Source organism: Athene noctua, chromosome 16, assembly GCF_965140245.1.
Source record: "Athene noctua chromosome 16, bAthNoc1.hap1.1, whole genome shotgun sequence".
Classification (NCBI taxonomy): Eukaryota; Metazoa; Chordata; class Aves; order Strigiformes; family Strigidae; genus Athene; species Athene noctua.
The window spans coordinates 10,453,633-10,471,178 of NC_134052.1; the positions used below are offsets into that span (position 1 = coordinate 10,453,633).

Below are 17,546 nucleotides of genomic sequence, written 5' to 3' on the forward strand. Positions count from 1 at the left end.
TAAAAGGAGGAGAGCATATATCTGCTTCTCTGCTTCAGCCCGTATTTCATGTTAATGGTTCAGCTTCCTTGTTGTGATTATGACATACTGCTTCTTGCATTTATCTTCTCTATCCTAAAACCTGCTTGTAAAAATACTATACGTACTGCAGATGTGTTCCTTTGGGGGCTTGCAAAAAAGAAAATAAAAAGACAGAGTTGATAGCTAATTGTGAAATTCTTAGGGCATTTAAAGCTGTCCTGTTTCACTACATTCATCTTTCTAGAAGCAGACATCTAAATAACATGGACGAGGAAATACAGCAGTATGCCATTTACTCCAAAAACATCCTTTGTTTTTAAAAAAATGTCTTGTATCAAAAAAGGATCGATCCAGCAAACTGAACAGAACCAAGCACCAGTAAATGAATGAGCTGCTACTCGGGGTATGACACTGGTCATTTCCCAAACCCTGTCTCCATTTTCTCAGTAGTAACACTGAGGTTGCAGTACTGACTCTACCATGACCTGGCCAAAGCACTTTAATTAACACTCAGAAAATATTCAGATACTACTAGAAAATGACATAACACAGAACAAATATAAAACATTGCTTAAAAAAAAAAAAAATTTCCTTCTCTATGATCAGAGTTATGTAAAGACAAAACCACTTGTGAAATCTTCAAAGCTACTTCAGTGCCTTTTCCAAAAACACTTCCATTACCCAGGCTCTTTTGAATGGTATCTTTTTTGGTTCTGCAGTCGCTTGGCATATGCAGCCTAAACTCTTTATAGCAAGTAGGATTCAACAGAACAGAGCAGCTTTCTACACTGGATTAATCTAGGAGACCACGGTATTCCTGGCTCTACCAAAAACATTTACATCACCTGAGGAGGACAATATAGAGGGGTTTTTCCCTTAGTTTTATAATAAAATATGGATATAATATAAATAAAACACAGATAAAAAGGTAAGACTGTTGATCTTTGTAAAGAGATCACTGATAATGTATACGCTATTCTCAGAAAGTTGTTTTTTTTCTTTAGCACACATGGCCAGAAAATTTGCTTGCACGATCAACATTTGCAAGCTACAACATTGACTGCAAACTGGGTATATGTTGAAGGATGTGGGTATAGATCCTCAGGACATTCTCTAGTAGGGATATGCACGAAGTGGGAAATTCTGCCCTCACCAAAATCAATAAGACTAGCATCATCAAATTCAATAGGATCAGAAATTCAGCTCTAAACTTTACAGGGCAGCTCAATGGAGGTTTAAGTTCTTTTTTTAAAAAAAAAATCAAACCTCTAATCTTAAATATCCTTTGAAATTTGAAGTGTCTCCCGAGCTGTTGCTTCTGAACAAGGAAACTACTGTAGCAGTGACGGGGGAAGACAGAGGGAAAAGAAATGAGGAAAGAGAGAGAAGCAAAACAGTAGTTTCCAGACCCAGCTCCATCTAGGCTAGCTTGTCTTAGCCCTTCTGGGAGAAACTCCTACTGACATAACTGAAGTGTGGGACAATACAAGGAAAATTAGCTCAAGATCTGGAAAGTAGATCAAATTGTGGTCTAAAAGCCATAGTTTGTTCTTGTTTAAACGTGAGCTAAGAGAAGTGCCCGTCTCCAGAGGCCACCTCTGAGCGGAGTCAGTGCTCAGCACTGTGTGAAGGTAACACAAGCTGCTTCACAGTGACTTCTCTGAAAATTTTTTTCCCTTTAACTAGCAAAATAATTAGTTAGCAATTCTGATTTTAGTGACCGAGGAGAAAAATTTAGGACCTTTCCATCAAAACGTATCTCCTTAATTGAATAACTTGCTAGACTCTCTATGTAAAGTTTAAATAACTGTTAATGACTCTGAAGCAATCAGAAACCTTTTGCCAAGGGGAAATCAACAGTATATTAAGATAGTTCAGTATTATTGCTGAATGCCAAAGGCAGCTTTTAAAAATCATATGTTTACAAACTAAAGAAGTTAGATACATCTGATCATTTTGAAAAGCATACTTACACCTTTAATGCTGTTTTTCTTCTGTGTGTAGGATCAGTTTCCTTTACATTACATATATATCAACGGGCAAGGTGAGCTTTTACCAATTTTATACAAAATACTGATATTTCCCTCTGAAATAAACTCTTATGACAAATAACCTTTTTATAGTATCATGCATACTATGTGCTGCAATCCCAGGGTTTTTTAGATATACATATATATATATATATATATATACACACACATTTTTGGGGTTCCAATGGTGATACATTCTGATTATTCATAATGGAAAACTTTTTTATATTTTTCAGTGATGTAAATAATTTGCTTTCTTGCCATGTCTTTCCGCTTCCTCCCAAACTGCAGTGTTCTGTAGAGAAAGGATACCATATCTAACAAATGGCCTCTTCGTCTGATTTATCTCATAGGGATGCAAATGTACCCAATCTATCCTCCTGAAATTTAAAAAAAAAATAAAAAATCCTGTATATTGGGTCCAGAAAAATAAGGAATTTGGGCACAATTCTCTGCCACTGATTCCCTGACATTTTTATCAGGAGCATCAACCAGCCATGCACTAGACTGTAAATCAGAGAAATATCTATTTACAGCAGTTAGAGCAATATGATACACTGCACTTGGCTAACAAGTGAAGAAATTGGAAATGGATTACCTAAAGCAGCAAATCCAAGCCTAAACTGGCTTTTAGAGAAGTTCCCAGATTGCTGGATATGCTTCCATCCAGAAACATTCTCAAGTATATAGTATTTTTTAATTTAGAACCATATCCTTCATGATATACAAGGCACAAATATCCATTGAATCCAATGTATATTTTGGGCATGAGGGATGAAGGTTTCATTAGCAGTTCATGTGAAAATCATTTTTAATTGATATTCAATTTGGTGGCACTGGAGTTTAATGCTGATGGCAAAACCTAAAGCACAGGGCTCATCCAAAATCCTTTGGAATCAATGTGATTCTTAACACTAACTTCAGTGAAGCCAGGATTTCTGCCTAAATTTTTTTTTAAATAAAATGCATAGGTTATATCTAGATCATTCTGACTATCTCTAGGATTCTGCCAGACTCAATTTTGACAGTTTGTCTGCCTCCCAGGGCAGTTTCTGTGAATCTCAAAAGCTTACACTTTGCATATAATACTTATATCCAATAAAAAAATAGCATGAAGTGACTTCCAAAATCCAAAGGTCAAAAATTCAACTAACATATATTAATCTTTATTATGTAACAATGATATAATAAATAAGTTTATGAATTCATATGATCTGTACAAAAAGCTGAAAAGATATTGCACCAAGTTAGGTACCGGCTATTTGGATTTAATATTTGTTAAACATATGATCTAAAATTATATACAGTTGTGGAGTTAAGGCAAAACCAGATGATACCTTTAACACAACAGAAGGTTTGAAAAATAGACATAATTACAAACAAGGGGATCTCATCTCCAGCTAGTAAAGTGGTTGTGTCTAAGGAAGGAATCCCTTAGGTTTTTAATAAAGCAGTTATTATTATCCATCATGTTAATTAAAATTGAAAAACAAGTGTGAGATTTCCTGCAGGGCAAAGCTATTTTGCAAAGTTGTGCCTGAATGATCACCTTTAACCCTGGTAAGAATCTTTTTCTTAATGGTTATAATCTGCTCTTCTTTTTAGAAAACAGCATGTGGAAAAGAGGAATATCTTACATAGCTAACTAAAATACATCCATAACCTGTTAGCTTTATGTAAGCTAGACTTGATTGTGACTGGTGACAGAGCATAAATATATGGGTGAATCATCCAACACACTACACGCAGAGGAGAATTAAAGTCAACCACTTATCAATAATAATTACCTTTCTCAAGACAATGGAACAGATCATGTCAGTTAAGTCCCAATGACAGAAACATGTATGACCAATATATCAATATACAGTTCTTTGGCAGCAACACACTAACTCTTGATTGAAGTCTGAACTCAAACTCTCCTAAATGATAGACCTGGTTGCCAGTCTTTTCATAATTAAAGAAAATCCACTTCTCCCATGAATCCAGTAAGTCCAGTAAATGAAATCTGAATAAATCTTGCAGGCAGCTTTAGACTGTAACATTAAGCATAGATATTTATTGTCTGCTTTAGTCTCAATCCAAATATATTGTATTTAAACAAACACACAAAATTCTGTGAAACTTCTGAGTAGTCCAGATGGGGGCAAAATCCATAAAGAGAATCCATATTCACCCATGAAAAACCAATAAAGAAACATCAATCCCATGATGATAAAATGATCTTCATGTAACAGAGGCAATGATGAGTCCACACCTGGATGAATGTCACAGGAAAATGGACTTTACAGGGGAAAGACCAGAAAGCCAGAAAACGTAGAATACTGCCATCCACCGACCAGATTACCTTTCTCCAATTTCAGGTAAACCTTATCCTCCTTGTCTAGATAGAGCAGGACTCCATTTGTGGCAGCTTCACGTGTGACGTCCTTGTCCCCAGCAAAAGCAGAAATGACTGGCTTTCCATTTAGCATCAAATTGACCTACAAGAGAAAAACCACTGAAAAGCTCTAATTAACAGAAAAACATCAAGAACTATCACTGAATATTAACTGCAGTGTAAGAGGTCTGCTAAAGTCCCAATCATCGCTGCTTTCTGTTTGTTTGTTTTAAACTAATAATTACATTTATTTGCAGTGTACAAGCACATTCACGTTTCCTGGGCTTGACCTGCAGCTGTGTGAAGTCGGTGGGACACTGTGTGCCGAGTCTGGGTTCAGGCAGTGTGCAAGATGACATGACATTGCTTTCATCTGTTGCTTGGGCATGTTAATTGTTGTAAGTCTCTATGGAACTGTGAGCTATTACCTCAGTTTGTGTCACTTTGCCTAACTCATGGCTTGTTTAGACACGCACTAGCAAAGAAGACATTTTCAAGAAACTTGGGCACCCAGAGGTGCGATGTTGGCACCTAATGAGATGTCAAAGGTACCACAGTAGGCTGAGAGCTTAGACTTCATTGAGAGCAAAGTATATGTCTCTACCATTGCTGACGGTGCCTTAGTTTAAATCTAGAACAGACCTTTAGCTTTATGAACAACTGCACTGTGTTTTGGTACTGAATCCATTTTTCTATAAAACACTTCTGAAAGTCAGCACAGCCTCTGCTCTGAAAGCAACATCACACAGATACTGTAAATAAAGATGGGCAGGGGCTGGGGGAATGGACAGATTCAGGCATTTTTCATTTCCTCAGTGGCAAACTATTAGCTTTCTTCTGCTTTTTCTTTTTAAGCGGCTATAATGCAGTCACAGAGGGGTGAATTATGAAATGCTTATTCATATCAAGTATGCTGGCCTTGCATATGCTCCCATTAATTTTAATGGGAGTCGCCACAGAATAAATTAGTGCTCAGCATAAATCAGGGCAGCAGAATCTGGCCCTGATTTGGGATTCGCCTATCTCGGAAATCCACTTAATCAGATGTCCCCAGGGAACCAATTTCAATTTAATGATATTTAATGGCACTAACAGATGTTCCAGGAGCATAGTAATATCACTTATGTAGGAAGCCTTCAGGTGATTTAGTGGTGTTTAAGTCTGCATGTGGCTGAGGCTCAAGCTGCTTTGCTCCACTGCAATGGCTTTTGGTCCTCCCTCATAGTTATCATACACGCAAAAAAAAAAAAAAAAAAAAAAAAAAAAAAGCATCAAGAGTTTAGTCATTGTTTGGTTTTGGTTTATCTCCTTTCTTCTCTACCATCTCTCTTTGGTCAGGTTCCCCTGCAGATCACCTTACAGCTATTTTAGTCACAGCAGAAGACACATCACAGCTTTGCACCAGATGGTCTCACATTAACTGTGACAAAATTGACCTAACCAAACCCATCCATCACTTCGGAAACTCTTGATCTGTGAAAGATTTCAGGCCATGTCACAGGTTATAACATTCCCTGTCACAAGCCCCAAGCTCCCAGGTTTGAGTACCTGGTACGTGAAACACCGAAGTCTGCACTGGACTTCCAGAATCCAAGCCTTGACATCTTTCTTGGCAATATGTATTTTAAATCCAATGAAGCTGTCTGACATACAGTTATTCTAGGCCATTTCAACTTTCAGCATTTAAGAGAGTGAAAGAACAAAGTTTGAGCCTATTAAATAGCTTATAAATTCATTATAGAGATTTTCACGAGGTCAATATGTCCTTTATGACTTTTGTCATTGACCCAAATGGAACCATGATTTCTTGTTGTAAACTGAAGGTGAATTTCACCAGGAATATGGATGTGTCTCACATCAGCTTGCTTTGTCATCTCTGCCATTTACACTTTTCTCAGGCGCTTTACCAGCAACCCAAAACCAGAGCTGACACAAAGAAACGGCTGATCAGCCCTGCAGAAATCCATTTCATGTCAGCCTTGTTCACTGAAAGGCACATTCAGGAGCAAGACAGACCACGGGAAAAGCATCAGATACTGCCGTGAATCTGGTGGTCTCATGGGTGAAAACAAGGGATGCCACAGGTGTTACTCCAGATCTAGAAAGCCAGTATGTATGTCACAGAAACTGCATGACCTGGCATGAAGATTAAGGAATGTACTTTAAGAAAATTACTGTTGGCTCGGCAAGGGGATGTTCAGGAACTTAGAGGCTTTTCCTCTGAGCTAGTAACATACTTGTATTTACTTAGGTAGTTCAGCTGCTACTGAGCTACAGAAGAAAGAGCAGAATCACTCCTTTCTTTTTTTTTTAATATATGACACATCTTTCATGTATTATATGGTGAAAAAAAAGTTTAAACTGCTAACAAGGTTCCCTAGAAGACGTCCCTATAGAGGTATACCATTTCGTAGTAGTTACAGAAGAAGTGGACCACCTTAAATAACCTTCATCCACAGCAGACTGATGTCATAAACAGATACCTGGCATCATGAGCTGCCATCCAGGACACAAAATGTTACAAAAATAGTCAAATCTGGTACATATTCCCAGAACGCCTGCGTTCAATACAGTGAGTTTAACCTGTAGCAAAATACAGCTCTTCAGTAGTATTTATACAATTAAGTGAAATTTAGAGCTCTATTTTACTCGTGGATGATTCATTCTATTTAATACTTTATGTCACACCAGATATTCAGTCCTTATGGTATAGAAGTGAAGCTATGGCAATTTATCTGAGGTGAGGATCCTGCCTTGTTACAGCTGTTCCGTTTAGATGTATTCACTCCACTGCTAGGAACTCTACACCACAGGTTGCTTTAAACTAAGCTATTTTTACTTGAAAGTGTGTTAAATACTCCTGTGTTCAGTCAAGATCCTATTCTAAATAAACACTTTAAGTAAAAGATTTTGTAATCATACTTGATCAACGTACCTGAATTGTTTGACTCTGATAGACTTTAATTACGTGAAAACTGAAACTGTAAATTCCTTTCCTTGGTGCTACAAAGACAGACTCCAACGTGAAAAAATTGCCCACATTTACTAGGATCTACAAACAAAAAATATAGCATGGGAATTAGTACAGGTACTCAGTGCTAAATAAAAACGACAGACTATTAACTTTAGAAAGCATTCACCCATGGAAATTTTTTAATCTACAATTATGCTGTTTTATTCATTGTTCTCTCAATTAAATTGGAATATTACTCACAAAATGGATGTTTAGTTACATTTATAGTACAACCCCGCTATAAATACACAAGGGTGGAAAATATTTCTTACTTTGCCCCTATATCATACCTTCAAGAGCTTTCTTCTATAAATCTTTAGAGGAGATTTAAAAAAAAAAAAAAAAAAAAAAAAAAGCATTTTTGTTCATCATTCCTCAAAAATGACATCAAATGACATCAAAACACTAATTCAGAGAGTGGCATCCTGCTTTTGACTAAAAAGCAACGGTCAAGTCAACACCGTCTTCCTGAAAGTAGCCAGCTGTGAGGAAGGATGTATGTGAATGGTACAATTCATTCACCAGTTTATAGACAGATCCAGTTAGTGAAATACCTGGCACATCTGAGCAAAAACTGGCTGTGAGCCTTTGCTGCTTTATTTGTTTTTGTAAGCACTAATAATAATTTGGGTTTCATTTAACAGAGACAAGTAGCAGAGGGGAACATATTAAATGAGTGCGTTGTCCATATGCTAAATATCTTTTTTAATGACTAAATTGTTCTTTCTTTCCACTTAGTTATGCAAAAATAAAGCATATTTTCAGGCTCCTTTATGGCAGGCATAGCCCTAGAAAGCCACGTCCGTGAAGTTAGGGTAATTTACATTGCTGGCATTAAGCTGTGTGACATATCTGGCTTCAGTTGTCACAACAATTTACTGTTCATTATAACACGGTATAGGAAGAAAAATAACCATCAGTCTCAATTACTTCGGACTTGCCGTAGGACAGGAGCAGGTCCATGAAATGTGTGCTGGCATCTGAGTGTCAGTGACTGAGATCAGAGGGGCTGTACTGCGAGCCTGTGATTCTTATAGGAAAGTTAAACGATTTTTCCGTAAAATTCGCCCTTCTTTTCCCCCTCAAAGGCTGCACAAGCCGTCTAAAAACCTAGGCGGGCTGCTGGCTCTGAGAAGCCCCTGTCCGCCAGCCTCCCGGGGCCGGAGCCGCTGCCCGCCGAGGACAAACCGGCGGATGCTCGCGCAGCCCCGGCCGCTGCCCCCGCCTCTCCCGCGCCCGCGGAGGCCGCTCGGGGACCCGCGCTGCGCCGCTGGGCTCGGGCTCCGCTTCAGCCGAAGTAACTTACTCGGGCCCGTCCCCCGCGGAGGCTGCCGGGGCCGGAGCTGGCGGCCCCCGGGGAGCTGCGCGGAGGGGGCGGCAGCCCGCGGCCCCGACGGCGGCTGCCCCGCACGGGCGGCCGGTACCGCGCTCCGCTCCGCGCCCCGCTCCACCCTCCCACGCCCCGGGGGGCCGGAGGGAAACTACTGCGGGGCGTGACCTGCCCCCCGCGGGGCGGCGGCCCCCGGCTGCACCCCCCGAGGCTCCAGCTGCCCCCTGCCCGGACCCTCCGATTCCCACCCTTGGGGTGCGGGGGCTCCGCGGGGGTTCCCCGCAGGCGGCCGCCCTCTGCACCCCAACTTTTTGCTGGAATTAAGGAAATGGGCGAAGTGGGGGCACGGGGAGGGGGGGGGGACACACCCCCGGGGCGAGCGGGCGGCGGCACCTGTTGATCGCGCCCGGCCGCGTCCCGGCGGGGGAGGGGGGGGGGGGAACGGGCACCCCGGCCCCGCGGGGATCCCCCCCTCGGCCCCCGGCGCCGCCGCTTACCTGGTCGAAGTAGATGATGCGCGTCTTGTTGCTCATCTCGGAGGGCTCGTGGTTGGTGCTCCTCACGGCCGAGAAGGCGACCTTGGAGTTGGCCGCCCGCACGGAGATGCCCAGCGGGGACGAGGACGAGCCCTTGGCGTCGGTGGCCGGGTTGGAGTCGCAGACCACCAGGCACTTGCCCTCCAGGACGATGGGCTCCGTGTCGTTCTGCGCCCGCGCCGCGGGGCCGCCCAGCGCCAGGGCCAGCAGGACGGCGGGCAGCAGCCGCCAGCCCATGGTCGGCACCCGCGGCCGCTCCGCGCCGCCGCTCCGCGCCCCGCTCCGGCCACCGCGCCGCGCACCAGCGGGAGGCACCGCCGGCAGCAGCGGCAGCCGCTCCCCCCGCACACACCCGCACACGCACACCCGCACACACACGCACACCCGCAGACACCCCCCGCACACCCGCACCTCCCGGCAACGCCGCGCTGAAAGTCTTCTTTCCTCCGGCTTCTTCCCTCTGTCTCTTTTTTCTTCTTCTCTTCTTCTCCTCCCCACTCGCCAAGACTTTGTGCCTTTTTTTTTTTTTTTTTTTTCCTCCTCTTCCTTTCTTTACCCGGGTCCTTTCGCGAGCTCTTTAAAACACACCGCAAAAAGCTGCCAAACAAAATAAACACTTTCCGGTGCCCCCTTTTCTCTCCTCTCTCCACATCAAAAAAGAGAGTGAGAAGGAGGGGGGGGTGAGTGGGGAAAAAAAAGCCCTCAGGTGAATTATTGATGAGAGAGAGGAGAAGAGAGAGGTCATGAAGAAATAAAACCATTTGATGTTGCCATGATTGCTGCTGCTGGCTCGCTCTCCCGTTCAAGCTGGAGATCCAGGGTGCTCTGAGTGGTGGCGTGAGAGGTGGTAGCTTACCCCAAAGCTGCCAGATCCTGTCTGATATCGCTGCCAGGGTGCTGCAGACTCCACTTCTCTCCCTCTCGCCCCCCCCCCCCCCCGCCTCTGCCAGAACCCCCCCAAAGAGTTATGTCATAACAAACCTGCCCAGCTCTCACCTAGCTGGGCAGATACGACACCTCATTACTAGAGACCCTCCTCTTGGAGTTGCCCCCTACGCCGACACACATGCTCGTCTTCCCAGGCAACTTTTTAAGCTGCTGCAAAGCCAGAGGGAAAGCAACAAAATATTGCAACGTCCCCTAGTTTCAAGAGGAGGAGGGAGAAAGAACTGCAGCCTGGTTGAAAGGCAGCATCTAAACCTGGAGGAGTCTCCCAGGGCACAGTGCTCGTGTTTGCACCTCGGATCTGGGCACGACACCCCAACGCTGGGCACGCCGCCGTCGGAGCCCCTTCCACAACCCGGAGGGAAGCAGCCCCCCTCAAAGCCAGTCAGACACTTAGGTCACTGATAGGACTTTACCGACTGCTCTTCGAGGATTAATGTGGCCAGGTACTACCTCACGGTGCTGCCAAATGGCAGCTTCTGGTAATGTTTTGATTAGACACATCTGTCTGGTATTAGTTTCTTTTTTTTGATGCGTGCTGAAAGGATTGGAAGACTGAGCAGGTACCTTAGCTTAGTACTCCCACGTATATCAAGATTATTAAAAACGTGACTAGTTTGGTACTGCTGATGGCTTCTAGAGAAGATCTTTCCTGCACCACCTGGCCCCATTTGAAATAGTCTCATGGCAAAACCTAAACCCTCTTCACAGGCTGGCAGAAATGATACAGGGCTCCGAGAAGCAGAACTGGCTAAACAGATTTCCATCCAAACCAACAACAAAGTGCCAATGGTTTTTAAGAAACTGAGCATATGATTCTTAGATAGATACCTTTCAGTACAACAGGGGTTTTGTGCCTATGAGCTTTGCAACAAATGTCAACCATTAACCACCAACAGCTTTCATTCACTTCTTGCCCAGAGGCTTCTCTATCTGCGTGCAGCTTTTCTACCTTTCAAACCCAGCTGGGAAAGGTGCTGATCTGTTTTGGACCTGTGAATGCCAGCACCTCTTGCTGCCTCCCATTCTGTAGAGGAAGAGGCTTGGGATACAGACAGCTCACACAGCACCTCAGCCCCGTGCACTAACAAATGCCGGCCATAAATCTGGACACAGACAAAAAAAAATAAAGAAGCAACAGGAAACCAAAAGGTGGAATAAAAAGCACCAAAACCCACTCTCTACTGAACACCATCAAGCATTAAGTCTGTAGAACTCAGCAAAGTCTTTGTCCCTTCTGTAGAAACTGAATCTGCAGATTAAAAGATGCCAACGCCTAGGAACACCTGTCTGGAGGACCCCTTCAAAACAAAGCTGTTTGAAAATAGAAAAAGATTTTGTGCCACAGTATTTTGTAATTATATACAGAAGTATAAATAATTCCACACTATTTCAACATCTCGTGCTTAAAAACTCTTCTGTACCTCATGCTGCTGAGTAGCCTTTTAACACTGCGCAAATAACAGCAAATATATTTATAACATGTACATAAATTTAGATTGAAATTTGAAACTGCTGACAATTTTGAAAGGACAATCATTTGTCAGAGATTTAAAACTTTACAATAATTTCAGACAAATTGGTTTGATTTCACTCTGTTGTGGACAATGACATCAACTATCTCTATAGTGAGGAAAAAATGGAAAACCAAGAAAATAGCCAAAACTCAGATAAAGAAACTGAAAAAAATGAAACTAACATCAAAAACCCAACTGATCACCAAGACAAGGTGTAAGCTGAATCATATTTTTCAAAAGTTGACGTTCCTTTTTCCTTGTCTGCAGGTGCAGGCACCTGCTAAGTCTGGCCTGGCAACACCATTTCCCTGTTCCACTTCCCCCACTTGAATACCCAAGGACCCGTTTTGCACTGAGTAGATGCAGAAGTGCAAAGTCAAGGTCAGAAGCACCTCTTACTCCCATACTTTTCTCCCGGAGTTGTGCGGGCATTTCTGTACATGCAGGTTACTTTAGCTGTATGAACAATTTAGTAAGTATGCAGCTAACTCATTACAGCCATTTGTGAACACAGCTACTTAATTTCAGAGCTCAGTTGCTGTAAAGTTAAATGCAAGTTAGGAACAAATTTGCACACGCGCTTTGCATGCAGTTATAAACCTTTTGGGATCACAGTGTGCAGAAGCTAAGTGCTCCTCTCTCATGCAATCTATTCTGGAAAAATCAGAAAGTATAACAAAAATTCTGTTAGAACTTCCTGTCAGTCTGCACAGATAACACAAGACATACGTTAAGGATTAACATTGTACTTCTTATCACCTACAAAAGGATACTGAAGTGGACTCTGACCTGCAGCATGGATTACATTTTCAAATATGTCAACAAATTCCAAAAATGCTTTGGCAGATGGCATTAAATTTTAACGTCAGTGGTATCCTAATGTGAAGGAAGTCCAATTAAATGAGGCTGCTAATTAATAAAGATAAGATGAAGAAGGGGGCAGATTCTGCCCCTGTATTTAGCCCGCATTTGTGCCAGGCACATGCTCATAGGTGGTTCCAGCCTGAAACTCCTATTTTACTTGAAAGACCTTTTGAATTGTGGTGTTGAGGAGGGGAAAATCTCAGACACTGGAGCTCCTGTTCCTGTCTTGGTACCTCTGACTTAGGACATTTTTTCTTATTTACAAGAGGGTAAGGACAAACCCTTTTCATCATCGTTTTCTTTTCGATGTCTAAAACATATTCTAGAGTAGTACTGACTCTGATGTGTTCCTGGCTTGATTATAGCTCAGTAAAATTATCAGCTTTTATGGAGTTGAAGGAAAGAGACTAGGCAGGAGCTGTACAGCAGTGCTGGCCCTTGTCTGCAGCAGCTGGTGCACACCAGAGGACAGCAGAGCTCCCTCCCTTGCAGAAACCAGCAGCAGCTCAATTAGAAATTTTACTCCATTCTTGGAACTGGAAGACACTATGTTTCAGTATTCTTTTCCCCAAAAGGTAACCAGTATTGAGATTTCAGATGACATTTATTAACAATATGAATTCGAGAGATGAGTAAGACTATTAAAACTTTTCCTTAGCAGTAAGACATTTGCAGGATGGAGAGACAGCGGCAGAGTAACAGGACGAGCAAAATCCAACACAACGATCACAATGCAACAGCCATGTCCTACAAACACAGAGGAAATCCTGATAAATATCCTCTGCTCTGGGAAAAGGAAAGCCTAATAGAGTCCATCAGGGAAAGGTCTCTATTTCATCTCCTTCCCCCCCAAAAAGGTATTTTAGGGGGGAAGGAGATGAACTGAAAATACAAACTGAATTCTTCCTGGAAATAAAATTAATACAACCTACAATGAAGTTAGCACTCTCGGACATTCAAAAGTAAAGCATCACACTCAACGATGCTGTAGATAAAGTCTCTTTTCACTGCTCAGACATGGCACCAGATCACAATTCAGAGAGTAATGGTGGCAGTTTAAAAAAGTTCTTGGAGGAGGTGGATCAAGCCCTTAAATGGAGACCAGATTCTGCTATCAATAATTTCCCAGGTGATGACTGGGCTGTTACAGCTGATCCTGCAGCCAGCTCCATGAAGAAGGCAGGGCCTGGTCTTGGCCGGGGGAGCCCACACATTGATCAGTGCGGCACGGCCGTGAACTTTGCTCACATGACACTCCCCAAGAGATTGGATCTATAAATAATATACATAATCCAGCCTCAAATCCATGCCTAAATCAACAGACTGAAATCCCCCATCACCAAAATACCTGAACCATATGACGAAATACCTCCTCTTTTTTTTTTTTTTTTCCCCCACCAACACAGCAGGAAGAGAGCTTAAAGGTTATTAGTAACAGTGTTTGTTTGGGTGGTTGGGCTGGGTTATTGCTGAACAAAATGAGGGAAGTTTGCTGGGGATGCTGTGGGAAAGACAAGCTGAAAAGCAAAGCTTGCATTTAATTCATAAGCAGCAAGGTTAATGATCATTCTTATTTTATCTGACAAAGAATTTCTTAGTATTGATCCAGCTCCCTCTAACAGGGATCTTTTTTTTCTTCCGTTGAAAGAAAAATGAGTAAAATAAATAGCAACAATGCTCAAGAATGGAAATTCAGTTAGATTAAGCTCACAGGTTTTTTCCCTTTCTGGACACATACTGTGGAAGCTTAAAACTGTCTCCAGTTGGAAGTATTATGGCCTTTCACTGGGAATTTTCTGCACCGAGGCAGGCAAGCTAGGCATCTTTCTGACAAAGGGAAGAGCCACAGGGAGAATAAGGAGAAAACACCATGTTTACATTTACATTTTCTTTTACCTCTTCGCTTGTAAACCCGCATTAAATACAATTTCTGTATCAATATTGCATGATACCTTTCAAATCTCTTTGGAAAAAAAACATCTTGCTTTGTATAATTAGTCATTTGCCTTACAAAAGGGAGAAATAATCTGCCTCAGACTTCCTCTCCTGCTTTTGAGCTTCTTGCCTGTGTCTAGAGGCCTTATGAATTCTACTAACCCCTCGGTAACAGGAGCCCTCCTTCCTCTCCTTTTCTTTTTTCTTTATCCTAATTATATTTCCCTTCTGTCAAGCTGAGGTTTCTGTTTGCTGAGTGTGTAACACGGTTTTGTAGTGAGCTGGTTGAGCACCCATCAGCCTCCTCCTAGGATTAAACCCCCAGCTCCAGCGCTGCTCTACTTGGCTTTTTGCTGAACTCATCCTAATGAGGACGCGGGAGGTGAACCAGTGCGGGAGCGATGGGGGAGCGGGGGGCAGAAAGGCTGAAATCAAAGGCAGAATACTGATGATGATTCAAAACTGTGTTTATGGAGCTCAGTGGTCAGACTTTTTACCGTCTTTTGACATTCTTTCAGGCTAAATATTGTATTTCCTGAGTTGGCTGTCATCTCCATCTGGCTGTTGGCTCCCGTACAGACTAACTTGTCTTTTAGACAGCTGGCCCTGTGGCTCTCAGCTAGTTACACAGTTTGTTGGCTGAATCCAAAACGAATTCACCTGGCTAATGAGCTTAATGGTTCTTAAGAAGATTCTGTAAATATTTTATAAATTTCACTTCATTTATTTAGGTGTAAAATGTAAAGAGATCCTACAAGAATAAATAATAAAATCTTCGGTCATACATATGTATATGGCTGGAATGACTAAAATGAACAAAAGGTTTTGCTATTTAATTCAGACAGATGCAGAATCGAGCCTAGATTTTCCTTGCTTCATTTTAACCTAAAAGCCAACCTCACTTGGCTTTTTAAGTAAACTTTTTCTGTATGCTTGCCTATTTTTAATGTGCCTCTTCATTCCATTCCATCATCAAATATTTTTCTACGCTTTCTGAAGTAGCAGAACAAAGAGACCAGTGAAAAACAATTATCTACTTATATTTGTTGTGCTTCTTTAATTTCCCTGACATTCTGCTACAACAAATTTGTGTTTTGATGGTCATCTTAGGAAACAGAATTTTAAAATTCTGTCTGAATTTTAGAGGTGATTAAGAAAATGAGGTCAGCAGGATGTCTGCATGTGTGTAAAGGTAAAATTGTTCAGATGTGCTGACAGCTTTGGCATTTGAGGTCTTTATTCAGCATTTCTTACAGAGCCAAACCTTATAGTTGGCCAATACTGCAAACCTGAGCACAATTCGGGCCCAAGCACAAAGTGCAAATCGGGGTTTGATATGCTCGTGGCCAGATCCTGCAACTCCTTACAGCAGTGTGTTTCTGCAGTTCCTCTTTGATGGATGTCTGGAAATATTCCACAGTTACACTGAGTCCAATGGACTTAGTGTGGATTTACATCCGTGTAAAACTGAGAGCAAAATTTGATGCTATAGGTTCTTTTTACTCCTTCATAGATCCTAGGTAGGAGTCAATTGTTTGCAACATCAATAGACCAGTAAATTTCATCATTAATCTTGGCTGGGCTATCCACAAAGAGTTTAATATTTCTTGTGTTTATTTTTATTCAGAATATTTCCAGTAAATCTCTTTCTAATGTACATGTTTAACCCTCTTTGGAGGACTATGACTGTAAAATCAACTTACATACATTAACTCCCTTTATAGGAGGTACTTGCAGCTATATAACTTGTTGTAAAGTAAAATTTAATTCTTATTTTACTATTGCATTTCAGTTCATGTCTGGGCAAAAAAAAAAAAAGCACGCCCTTCTTGTGTTTTCAATTAATTTATGTGACACGTTTGTGGAATTTTATGAAATAAATAATTTTGTGAAGCACTATGCTGACCTATGCAACGGTCTTAGATTTTTCAATTGCTTTTTAATGAGGCAAGAAGTGTGATTTTTTGCCCAAATGGAATAAAATCAGATTATATGGTCAGAAAACCAGAAAAATAGCCTCTCAGTAAAATCGTTCCCTTTTAGCAGAAGGGAAAGGGAAAGAACTTGTTACTTGCTCCAAGCTTCAGAGCCTGTTTCACTGAGCAAGGTGGTTACAGTGAATGCAGGATGGAGTTTGCAAAGGCTTCAGCAATCTGCTGGCAGTCAATTTAGCTTAAACAGTTGAATAAATTTTGTGGATATAGTTTTCTAATTTGGTGTCAAGGAAACCATAGAAAAATTAGATCCTGAAGTGGTGTAATTTAGTGCATCTCCTTTTACATCAATTGAGGTACACAGATTATCTACCCTCAGGAGAATTTGTCCCAGATAAATTTCTCACTGAGTGGTTTTCATAGCAAGGGCCAATGAAAAACTAAAAATAGCATTGCTGAGGGAATAATTTGCATTAAAAGAAGTGTCTGAGATAGTGAATGAAGAGACTATCCATTGGCTGTATTGCTTGTTTGATATTTAAAGGGAGTGGATTGACTGGAAGACTTGTGATAATATTCAGGGAGGAAGCCACAGGGAATGGCTTCGCATTAGGATTTTTAGTGCCATCTATTGAGATGTGCCAATAAAAGAAAAAAATATATATTTTTTTATATATCATAGGTTTCATTTTTTAACTTGCCAACGTTCATTGCATTCATTTGCTGCTCAGACTAGTTTCGAACCTCCTTGCAGCATGGGTCATATCAGACGGTCCTGTCACATTCACATACTATTGGGAAACATATAAAAATCACAGTGTGGTACCTTCAAGTATCAGGTTTCTCTCCTCTCATTTTAGAATAAATATAAGAGCAAATCTCCAAATCTGGGCACAGTCCTCTAAATCTCTAGAAACAGCTTGGCAACGGGGACAGAAACGTGCCGTGGCATTTTTTTTTACTTCTTCCCCCCAGTATATGGGCTTCCCACAACTACTCTCTGCTCCTCCAACAGGTTTTTTTTAACCTTTCTGCAGCTTGCAG

The 17,546-nt window shown here is 41.7% G+C and overlaps 1 protein-coding gene across 2 annotated transcripts; it reads right to left on the reverse strand.

Moving 5' to 3' along the window:
* Positions 1-3,278: 3,278 nt before the first annotated feature.
* Positions 3,279-9,864, reverse strand: CBLN4 (cerebellin 4 precursor). Of its 2 annotated transcripts, XM_074920221.1 has the most exons (4): positions 9,269-9,864; positions 7,364-7,480; positions 4,396-4,531; positions 3,279-4,305 (listed from the first exon to the last, which is right to left on the reverse strand). In XM_074920221.1, exons 1-4 carry the CDS (start codon positions 9,542-9,544, stop codon positions 4,145-4,147), a joined length of 690 nt encoding a protein of 229 aa, XP_074776322.1. In that variant the 5' UTR covers positions 9,545-9,864; the 3' UTR covers positions 3,279-4,144. The 2 variants fall into 2 exon arrangements, with proteins under 2 accessions (XP_074776322.1, XP_074776323.1); XM_074920222.1 differs by having other exon boundaries at positions 4,199-4,531.
* Between the last annotated feature and the right edge of the window lie 7,682 nt (positions 9,865-17,546).

Bases quoted from the DNA above. Each gene is read 5' to 3' on its own strand.
- CBLN4 (XM_074920221.1), bottom strand. From the start codon at position 9,544: ATGGGCTGGCGGCTGCTGCCCGCCGTCCTGCTGGCCCTGGCGCTGGGC. The intron at 7,481-9,268 runs GTAAGCGGCGGC...TTTTGTTTGTAG, and splicing joins GCATCATCTACTTCGACCAG to ATCCTAGTAAATGTGGGCAA. The intron at 4,532-7,363 runs GTACGTTGATCA...TTTCTCTTGTAG, and splicing joins ATCAGAGTCAAACAATTCAG to GTCAATTTGATGCTAAATGG.